The 11297-nt window shown below is 44.8% G+C and overlaps 1 protein-coding gene across 1 annotated transcript; it reads right to left on the bottom strand.

Moving 5' to 3' along the window:
- Nucleotides 1-4464: 4464 nt before the first annotated feature.
- On the bottom strand, nucleotides 4465-5487 carry LOC134542901 (fibroin heavy chain-like). The gene has a single exon (XM_063387486.1). It carries the CDS (start codon nucleotides 5485-5487, stop codon nucleotides 4465-4467), a length of 1023 nt encoding a protein of 340 aa, XP_063243556.1.
- Between the last annotated feature and the right edge of the window lie 5810 nt (nucleotides 5488-11297).

The following is an 11297-nucleotide window of genomic DNA, read 5'->3' as shown; positions in this document are numbered from 1 at the left end:
TTAGTACAACACATGGCAGCGTAATTTTTCCATATATGTAGGGGTATGCATTTTTCGCGAAAACATCTGAATACTTATTAGACTGCAACAAGGTATACCCGCACCTGTGGTTTCTTCCTTGTGATTGGCGGCCGTCCGCGAGAGAAGTCGTTGCCTATTTGACCGAGCCACTCAGGACACGTTTGCTTCCGCACTGGATTATCGTTATTGGTGTTGTTACAAAATACGTGTACCTGAAAGAAACTCACTCAATCACGAAACACAGACGATGCTACAGTGTTTTAACTTTCATTTAGTCTCGAAATCTTTTCGCGAAATCTGCATGCCCCTACATATATGAAATGCGTTTTTCGAGTGGCTTCACTCATGAGTATAGTTTCGAAGGAAACGTGACGTATTCATTACAGTATCGAATGAAACGTTTCGATACTTTTCCTTAAATAGTTCAGCGTTGATATATTTACATTAAATCTTTAATAATAACACAAGTCGGTTGTTTGAGACTTCGAATCAAAGAAAGAGTAGATTGATAAATCACTTCGTTGAATAAACCAAACAAGATTCGAACAAATTAAGCGTACGAAACGGAACCTAAGGTAAAAAAAAAAAGTATCGTAAATATTTTCGCTCACTTACTCACTCATTCGTCTAATTGTTGTAAATAAATACAAAAGTCAATGGAAATTGTCAAATCTTACCCGTAGAGCCAGATTTAGTATACGTTCAAACCCGCTTTGAAAAAATTAAAAAAAAAAAAATATATTATATCTATGATTATTCGGTAGGATACCTGCCATAAAATGATGGATTAAACTGTCTATTAAAAAGGTATCGACAGAGCGATGAATTTTTCGCGAAAAGATTTTCAGACCAGTTGTATTTTAAAACATTCCGACTGTCAGCACACCAATCACAGCCCTCCAGTGCGAAAGCAAACGCGTCTTGAATGGCCCGGCCAAATAGGGCAATGGCTAGGGGCATGCAGATTTCGCGAAAAGATTTCGAGACTAGATTAAAGTTAAAACATTGTAGCACCGTCTGTGTTTCGGGATTGGGTGAGTTTCTCCCAGGTACACATCGATTGTAACAACACCAATCACAGTGATTCATTGTGGAAGTAAACGCGTCCTGAGTGGCTCGGTCAAATAAGGCAACGACTTTTCTCGCAGACGGCCGCCAATCACAAGGAAGAAACCACAGGTGTGGATATACCTTGTTGCAGTCTAATAAGTGTTCAGATCTTTTCGCAAAAAATGCCTGCCTCTAACAATGTCTTCTCTTGCAGACGGCCGCCAATTATTAGGGAAAATTGCTTATTGCGGTTTAATGAGCGGTAAGAATTTTTTTTTTCTTTCAGAAAACCTTACAAGCCCCAAGGTATCGAGTAGGTACGAAGTATCGATATCGAAACAAAAAACTACTCGGTAACGAAATGTATGGATACGTTTTCTGTTTTGCTACCCTCTGCTCCGGGCCGTAGAAAGGAGCCGTTCTACGAGGAAGGTAATTGTGAATTAAAGAAAAAGTTGAAAAAAGGAAAGGGGGAGGAGTTTGTCTGTTTGGATCGGGTTCGGCTGCAAACCAGTTCCTTGTTGCGTGGAAGCCGGGGAAATGTACATGGATAACCGCCGGCGACCATTAACCGCTCACGTCACACCCTGTATAATGTTCTCGTTGTGCCTCGTTGCTCACGGGTGTACGCACCGTGTAATCAGCCTCGAGGTAATTGCTGTAGGACGGGCCAGAGCTCAGTATGCTCGAAGACCAATACTCTCCGACATGTTCTCTCGTTAACTTCCAGTTTGCTCTGTTTTTATTTCTGATTGCAGTTGTGATTTTCTCCTGTACGCATTAGATGTGCCGGAAGTTTCCTGTAAATGTCCAGTTTAAGGGGGAAGAGATAGGAACGAGAAATTGCTATGTTGGTTTCAACAATTTTTATGCCTTAAGTAGACACCCGGAAATTTCCTCGTATTCGTTTTACGTTAGGCTAGAATTCAAAATTAATGTTCGCTCTACCAATGTTCGATTTTTCATTGGTTGATTTCTTAGCGAGAACCTGTTTGTTCTCGTTAGTCGACACTACCTGATTCGCTTACTTCTCTCCTAGCTGGGTGTCGTTGGCTCACGGTCTCGGAGGGGCGTGTCCAAATAACTGCGTGTCCAAATACAGTAAAGGTGTATGAATATTTGTATTCTAGCTTGATACCAATTGAAACCGCGAAATTTTCTTACCTCTAGGCTATAGACAAACAATTTTGTGTAGTTATGTATTGAAAATTGGTTTTAGTTAAAGCATAAATCACACGTTAAGAGAATTTCAAAGGACATGACATAGTGTCCATTGAAAGTATAATTTTAGTTGTAATTCACTACTAAACGCCAATGACTTCACTAGGAAAAATATTTCCAGCAGGCCCTTTTAAATTATAGGTTATGCTTTAAGGAGGCCAAAATTTTAAAACTACCTCCATATCGTTTTTTTAATAGTTTCATTAAACAATTGGGTTTTTCAATAGTGACATTAAACCATGTGAGTTTTTTTCAATAGTGACAATAAACCAAGGTTTTTTTTCAAATAGTAATATTAAACTATGTGAGTTTTTCAATAGTGGCATTAAACCATGTGGGTTTTTCAATAGTAACATGAAACCATGTGGGTTTTACCATAGTGACATTTAACCATGTATATTTTTCAATAGTAACATTAAACCATGTGGCGTTTCAATAGTAAGATTCAACTGTGTGTATTTTTTAATAGTGACATTAAATCATGTGGGTTTTTCAATAGTTGAAATTAAACCTTTTTTTAGAGCTACGACATTCAGTTACCAAGAATTGGGGTAGAATGTTTTTGAGGTGGAAATGTGGAAGGATAACAGAAGAGGCGCGAGTACTCCGCGTATTCACTCATTATTAGAGACCTGTAAAATTCGCGATTTCAAATCCCTAAAGGATAGACTCCATGATCCTCTATGCACTCGTGCAAATTATATCTGTTGATTGGTTACCGACTCGTAACACCTGTTGACTGAAATGATCGTGATTCACTCATTCTTCTGTTAAAAATTTTTCATTGGCCCAGAGTCCTTCAGATAAACTGTGGCCCAATCACTGAAGCAATTTAATGTCAAACGTATTTGGACTCTATCCTATCGCGAAATGAATCCGCGAATTTTGCAGGTCTCTACTCATTAGCAAAGTAGACTTGAGATTTATTGTTGTGACTGGCCCACAGTTATCTTGACACTCCCCTGGTCCACCCTGAATCAGCACTAAAAGAGAAGAAGCAGTGTGATCCAATAACGTGCAAAAAAAAACACGAAATGATGAGGGCCCCTGACCGTTGGTAGTGGCCAATGAGAGAGCTGCATTGGCTTGATCATGTATAGGACAGTTGGGTCTAGTCTGGGGCTAAATGCATTCGCGAAATAATCAAGACTTTAGATAACTGCGATTAAGACGCGGTGGTCCAGGTTGTATAATAGTTAACTCCTACAGGACCTTTTCAACATATCTCCTATAATCCGGTTGACTATTTTTTTTTAACCTTTTAGGGACTCTACCAGGAATGATAAACTGTAAAGGACCGAAATAATTCGAGGTTTCATTTTCTAATTAGACTAAAATTAAAATATTTATACCTTCGTACCAGTTCTGCTATTGACTAATAGTTGATCAGTAGAATTCTGGCCCAATTAGAAACTCACAACCAAAGCAGTGTCGAATCACAAACTATCCAGTTGAGACAAGACAACAGCCAATAAACAGATGACATCTGCCCGAGTATGCAAAGTCTTGTGGGTGATTTGTGATTCGATACATTTTTGACTAAGGGTCCCTCATTGGCCAAGAGTTCTCCAGATCGACAGTGAACTAATAGCAGAAGTAGGTAAAAAAAAAAGTATAATTATTTGAATTTACAGCATATCACGAGATTAATACGCGAATTTTTTCCGGTGTCTAACTGTAACGGTTTTGATTGGATACTTCAATTGTTGAGGTTTATTCATTGGCTCAGAGACCTTCAGATAAACTTTGACACAATCACTGAAGCAGTAAAAATGAATTGAATTCTAGTCCATCGTGAAGTACCTATATCCGCAAATATTTATCCAGTCCCTAGCAATAACACAACATGGCGGGCTGTGACTCAGCCTCAAGACGAGACCTCGCGGCCGCGCGCGTGCAGGGAAACATCGCGATGAAGATGACAGTTAAGATTTCTTTTTCCTGGATTCGGAAGGAAACTGGTTCCGGGCGGCGGGCCCAACCGCGGAGCGTGGACGACCCCCTTGACGCGGGGCCGACGGGAGATGCGGGTCCCGGATAGCGACCCGCCGCGGGGCCTCGCCAGCAGCTTCACACAGCCACTCCTCCCGTGTTCACGCTAGAGGTCCCGGGCCCCCATGTTTAATTCATCGGGAGACAATGGGACTCGCTCGCCGAGGCGGCCGAAAATAATCACCGGCCGTCGCCGGCCCCGGCCGAGGCAATTAAAAACTGCTCCTGCTCGCCGTCGGCGTCGTCGCTCCTCCATGGACCTGGCTCCCTGCCCCGGCCCCATGCCCCGGCCCCATGCCCCGGCCCCATGCCCCGGCCCCATGCCCCGGCCCCATGTCCCGGCCCCATGCCCCGGCCCCATGCCCCGGCCCCATGCCCCGGCCCCATGTCCCGGCCCCATGCCCCGGCCCCATGTCCCGGCCCCATGCCCCGGCCCCATGCCCCGGCCCCATGCCCCGGCCCCATGCCCCGGCCCCATGCCCCGGCCCCAACCCCGGCCCCATGCCCCGGCCCCATGCCCCGGCCCCATGCCCCGGCCCCATGCCCCGGCCCCATGTCCCGGCCCCATGCCCCGGCCCCATGTCCCGGCCCCATGCCCCGGCCCCATGCCCCGGCCCCATGCCCCGGCCCCATGTCCCGGCCCCATGCCCCGGCCCCAACCCCGGCCCCATGTCCCGGCCCCATGCCCCGGCCCCAACCCCGGCCCCATGCCCCGGCCCCATGCCCCGGCCCCATGCCCCGGCCCCATGCCCCGGCCCCATGCCCCGGCCCCATGCCCCGGCCCCATGTCCCGGCCCCATGCCCCGGCCCCATGTCCCGGCCCCATGCCCCGGCCCCATGCCCCGGCCCCATGTCCCGGCCCCATGCCCCGGCCCCATGTCCCGGCCCCATGCCCCGGCCCCATGCCCCGGCCCCATGCCCCGGCCCCATGTCCCGGCCCCATGCCCCGGCCCCATGTCCCGGCCCCATGCCCCGGCCCCATGCCCCGGCCCCATGCCCCGGCCCCATGCCCCGGCCCCATGCCCCGGCCCCATGCCCCGGCCCCATGCCCCGGCCCCATGTCCCGGCCCCATGCCCCGGCCCCATGCCCCGGCCCCATGCCCCGGCCCCATGCCCCGGCCCCATGCCCCGGCTCCCTGCCCCGGCCCCATACCCCGGCCCCATGCCCCGGCCCCATGTCCCGGCTCCATGCCCCAGCTCCATGCTCGGTCACGACACATGAAAGCCATGCACACATGATCAGACGTGGCACGACGCCACACAACGGTCGCGATCTGATTCGAGGTGATACATAAAATGACTGTTCATCAACCAAAGAAGCATCGCATCACAGGATGACAAGTTGAGACGTCTCACAGGTCAGCAGCTAATGAGCAGGTGGCATTTTCCTGAGTACGCATAGGATCGTGGAGGCTAGCATAGAGGTCATAGGACCCGAAAATATTTCCAGTCCCTACCTTGAGCCCTCAAAAAAAAAACCTTGATAATATACAGGCAATTTGAGTCTTTCGTGGAGTGAAATTATCGTGGCTCTAATCTTCCTGAGTGGTCCGACCAGGTAAGGCAATTGTTTCTCTTGCAGACGGCCGCCAATTACATGAAATAAATCACAGACGTGGATAACCTATATTTCAGTCTAATAATGAGTATGATTTTGTTTGCGAAAAATTTCCTGCTTCGTGTTACGTGTGTCGATTTATCGGTTATTGATAGAGACCTGTAAAATTGGCGGTTTCCATGGCCTTCAGGATAGACTGCACATACTCCTGTACACTCGGGCAAATAACGCAAGTTCATTGGCTGCCGACTTGTAAGTCGTCTCAACTGGTTTGTCTGTGATTCGACCCTTCTTTGGTTGAGGGTATATAACTGGTTGAGATTCGTCCAGATGAACAGTAAGCCAATAGCAAAATTATCTAAGAGGAATAGGTGTTAGAATTCTAGCCTATCACCGACTGAATCCGCGAATTTTGCAGGTCTCTACTTATTGATATATAAACGTGTTAGCTCTCGATTTGGTGGGAGTAATTTCGTGATTGCGACGGAAGTCGAGGAACGGGAATATGTAACAACCACGGTGCTGCCACGCGTGGCGGTTGACGAGAACCAAAGATCACCAAGACTAAGGTAAACTTGATAGTATTAACTGTTTAATTAATTTTTACAAAATGGACTGTGTTTTAATATATAACCTGGTCAAAAATGAGTTCCAAAGCCGGGGTTTAGTATTTAAAAAAAAATTTTTGTGTTTATTGGAGCCGTTTTATTATAAAGTTAAAATTTTTTGTCTGCTAATCAAATTATTCCATAGCTGCCGTAGCTTCTTCGGCTGCGAATTCTACGAATTCTAGCGGCGGGTGCGGAAACTACGTGTGATTCGCGTCCAGAAATGTAGTTTAAAACACAATTTTTTAAGAATTATCCTCAAATTTCATGTCCGATTTCGTATTATAACTGTATTTGCAACACGAGAACACATGAACTTGCTCGTTACCAAGGTTAGATGTTACACATCTTAGGCGAGTATCGAAAGACTTGCTCACATATTTTATACTGCTTCATTTTCCTTTCCTTCAGGCGGATAGCTCTTGGAAAAAAACAAGCTGTATACGTCTTGGTGTGTTGTTAAGTAATTCTAAGCCGTTGCCTCTTTGTGTTTTAGCTTTTATTTCTGTAGTCCGAGTGTGAGTAATCAGTCTCTCTGCTGAGTTGCACTCGGCACCCACGAACATTGTGAACCAAACCCCTTACGTATAATATTTTGACACGTGGCAACACCGATGTACGTGCCTTTCTGCTGATAATCGCAGATATCCTTACATCCTGGTCATTGACACCCGCGCAACTGTCACATGACTTTTTTTTACTCATTCATAGTATAATCTTATTCGTCACTGTACAATGATGATGAAACCCGATTATTTCACAATGATACAGTTTTTTTTCTGTGTGCCACAAAATAATCATGATTTCGTATGAAGTAACTGCGAATGCAATGCACGAATTTTTACTGGCATTGTACTTTACTGATATTGGATAATGTGTGTTTATTCATAAAAAAATAATCCAATCTGATGTTCCCACATTTCGAGGTATCGTAATGATGCACTGCATACGTATGTCCAGAGCCCAGGTAACTTGTCATTTAAATGACCTATAGGATAGACTCAATGATCCTTTAAGCACTTGGGCAAATTTCATCTGCTCACTGGCAAATGCGTGACACGTGTTTGCTGGGCTGCACAAGAATCGATACTTCTTTAGTAGAAGATTTTTCATTGGCCGAGAGTCCTTCAGATAGTCTGTGGCCCAATCACTGAAGCAGCAAAAAGACAAACATATTTGGATTCTAGCCTATTGCGAAATGAGTCTGCGAATTTTCTCAGGTCTCTACCATGGCCTTAATTTTATTTGAGGTTAGTTTTCTCTAGAGAAAATTTTGATTTTCCTGGCACTAACTATTTATCACACATTAAATCATTGCTGTATGTTTAGCCTATCAAGTAAATTTAAAGTAAATGTTGTGCATTTCCAAACATATTATGGTGGGATTTAAAAAAAGTAGGCATTTACTCCGTGTCAATCAAAATTTGGGAGCGAAGTTGCTTCATATAAACATTTGTTTTTATGTATTTAACAATAATGAGTATTTACAATTTAAACTCTTAGATTTGCAGATATGAAATACAATATTTTTTGCAACTAGTATCCAAAAAAACTGATATGTAAAATTACAACAATTATTGCACTGCAGGGATGACTGAGTTTGAAAGAGTGTGCGGGTTCTTTTTGTCACCAACTAGAATGCAAACATCTATACCTTAGCATTGCTTTAATTATTGTATCACAATTAATTGCTCCGCCCCTCCCCTCTAAGACTGTGGGCCAGTCAACTATCGGCTAACAATAGAGAGACCTAATAACGTCGACCCTCTCCAAAGAAGAGGAGGGTCTACAGTAAGAAATAATCCAACATGAAAGCAAATTATGATAGAGTATACATACGATTGTGAATTTTAGCCTGACGCGTAACGAATCCGTGAAATTATTCACAGCGACTGGAAAAATTCGTGTATTAATTTCACGATGGACTAGAATCGAAATAGGTTTATCTTTTCGTTGATTCAGTGAAGGATTCTGAGCCAAAGAAAAACCCTCAACGAAAAAAGTATAGAATCAAAAGCATCATAGTTAACAGTGGTCACGAGTTAGACGCCAATGTACAAAGAGGATATCGTGGAGTCTATCATAGAGGTAATTGAAACAGCGAAATTTTCCTGTCCTTAATTATTCATGACTAGAGACCGGAAAAATTCGCGATTTCAATGACCTGTAGGATATACTCCATGATCTTCTATGCACTCGGGAAAATTACATCTGCTCATTGGCTACTGACTCGTGACACCTGTTAACTGGGACGCTAGTGATTCGATACTTATTTTGTTTAAGGTTTTTCATTGGCCGAGTATCATTCAGATAAACTGTGGCCCAATCACTGATGCAGTAAAAATTCAAACGTTTTTGGATTCTAGACTATCACGAAATGAATCCGCGAATTTTTCAGGTCTCTATTCATTACTAGAGACCAGGAAAATTCGCTGGTTCATTTCGTGTTATGCTGAAATTCAAATCATTATACCTTAGTGCTGCTTCTGTCATTGGTTCACTGTTAATCTGGAGGACTGAGGGCCAATTAGAGACCCTCACTCATAGAAGTGTCGAATCACAGGCCACCCAGTCGAGACGACTCACAAGTCAACAGCCAATGAACAGTTGGCATTTGCTCGAGTGTGTAGAGGATATTGGAGTCTATCCTAGAGGTCATTGAACCCGCGAATTTTCCGGGTCTCTATTCATGACTTAGATCCATCACTCCATGGTTCAGTAAAATTATTATTTTTTCAATTATTATTATTATTTATTTTTTTCATTTTCTTCAGGGACCAGAAGACGGGTTAAATTTTCGGCGTGAATCAGACCCGGTATATTTTATTTTCTCAAATCGGGAAACGTGGTGGACGTTGCCGTGAGGCGGTAAGCATTTCTCACATCCCTCCATCTCACATTCGTTATTTTCCACCCCCTCGTCCGTCTCTAAGGTACCTCGATGTCGACGCGACGCTAAACTCGTATTCATTCATTCATTCATCCGTTATCCCAGTTTCCTCCCCACGCCTCCGCATTAGCTTTGATGTCAGTTTTCGCTCGTCTGCACGGAGTTATTCTGCGGGGCTTGCTTTGTAAAGGGGTGGGTTATTTTTGGTCCGGGCTCCAGACTCTCCTTTCAAAAACGGCTTACACTACACTCGTTCTCCCCTCCCCCCCTCCTTGTACAACAAACCCAACGACATCCTGGACGTTCAGCCGAGAATAAAACGCCGAAAGGGGTTGTGATTGGTGGTGAGGGGTGTTTTTGGGTTGTGCGTTGGAGGGTCCCTGGGACGACGTAACGAACGACCCATCCTACACTCCGACATCCCCCCCTCCTCCTTCCACACACACACACACACACACACACACACACACACACACAAGCTCCTTTGGCGCGGTCGGGCGGGAAGATACGACCCGCAGAAAGTTAAAAAAGCCGTGAAGCGCCTGCGAACATTTTCAAACCCCCCCCCCCCACCCCTTCCCACCATAAACCCTACTCCTTTCCTTTCTCTCTTGGTGGTTCCAAAATTATATTTTTTTTGGGAGCGCACCGAAGTAAAAATACCCCGCTAGGGGGAAGGGTTAAATGGGGGTGAAAGTGAGTTTAAAGCGTTAAAGAGAGTAGTTTGCGGCCCGCATCGTAGACGCTTCGAAGGCAACGGCCTCTGTAACCCATCTTCCCCTCCCCCCCCCCCCCTCTCTTTTTTGACGACGCAACGGTCCTCGAATTACCCCGCGCGGCGGGTTCAACGAACTGGAGAGGCCGAAGTCTGCCCACTGCCCCGCTGTCCGCGACCGGACTTCGGAACTGCCACGGGCGAAGATCGCAGACCCGCGACCGTCAGCCATTAACAACTCGGCTGTGTCCGTGAACTGGTTACGGATGTGTCCAACTCGCGAGTCCGCAACAGTCCGAACCTGTGGGCGGTCCCGTGTCCTTGTATACTAGTGTGCAAGACGTCACACACAGTCACGCGGATGACTGGCCCGTTTACATTTGCGATGTCCGATGTCCGATCCCACTGATTTACAAAGTGGTCACCAGAGCGCAGCAAATACCCAGCGCCAAAATAAGTTTTTTTCATTGTTTTTGCTTGTTGTTTTCATGCATTGTAAATAATGTGTACGTAACTGTTTTTAATATTCGTTTAAATTGTGACTGCTGATTCAATAATATTTAACTATTTTCCTTAATACAAAAGTAAAAGCTAATAAACGAGTTTAAATCACACTGACAAAAAAATAATAATAATTTGTGTTCGGCCTTTGAGACGCGCCGGTCACAAACGGGCAGCACTAATTAATATTTCTTTCTCGATCTTCTTGGCTTCCTGTTCCTTCCTCAGTCCGTTAGTTTCGGTTTACCTTTTTGAATCGGGAACCAGAAACAGAAAATATATAATGTGTTCTTTTATGCTACCAAAGGACACAGATAGGGACAAAAAGTTCAAGTTGTATTCGGACCAGGGAGATTCGGACCATCGCACACACCACCCAAGACGTCAGAGGGATTTGGACCAATCAGCGATCAGTGTTCGTCGGACACAATTTAGGACATTGCAATTCTATACGGGCTTCAATCCGAACTAGATGATACCGGACCCTGTCTGGAAAACCGAAAGTCCGGATTAAATGGAATTTGCGTTAAAATGCACGTTGTTTTAGGTGGGTAAACATATAAAAATCAATCATTTAAATATAATTACAACTTTTTCAGCAGATTCATTTAATACTACTGTATGCATAAACCTATGTTTTTAACCTGGACTGAATTTTTTATCTGTAAAAAAATTGTATTTGTTATTGTAAACGTACGAAAACAATAACAATCTAAATAAAGTATTGAAAAGTAAAAAGTC

Source organism: Bacillus rossius, assembly GCF_032445375.1.
Source record: "Bacillus rossius redtenbacheri isolate Brsri chromosome 9 unlocalized genomic scaffold, Brsri_v3 Brsri_v3_scf9_2, whole genome shotgun sequence".
Classification (NCBI taxonomy): Eukaryota; Metazoa; Arthropoda; class Insecta; order Phasmatodea; family Bacillidae; genus Bacillus; species Bacillus rossius.
The sequence above is the reverse complement of the archived record's forward strand: the minus strand, read 5'-3'. Positions and strand labels throughout refer to the sequence as shown.

What these genes read in the sequence shown, in the direction of transcription:
- LOC134542901 (XM_063387486.1), bottom strand. Translation starts at nt 5,487, where the DNA reads ATGGAGCTGGGGCATGGAGCCGGGACATGGGGCCGGGGCATGGGGCCG.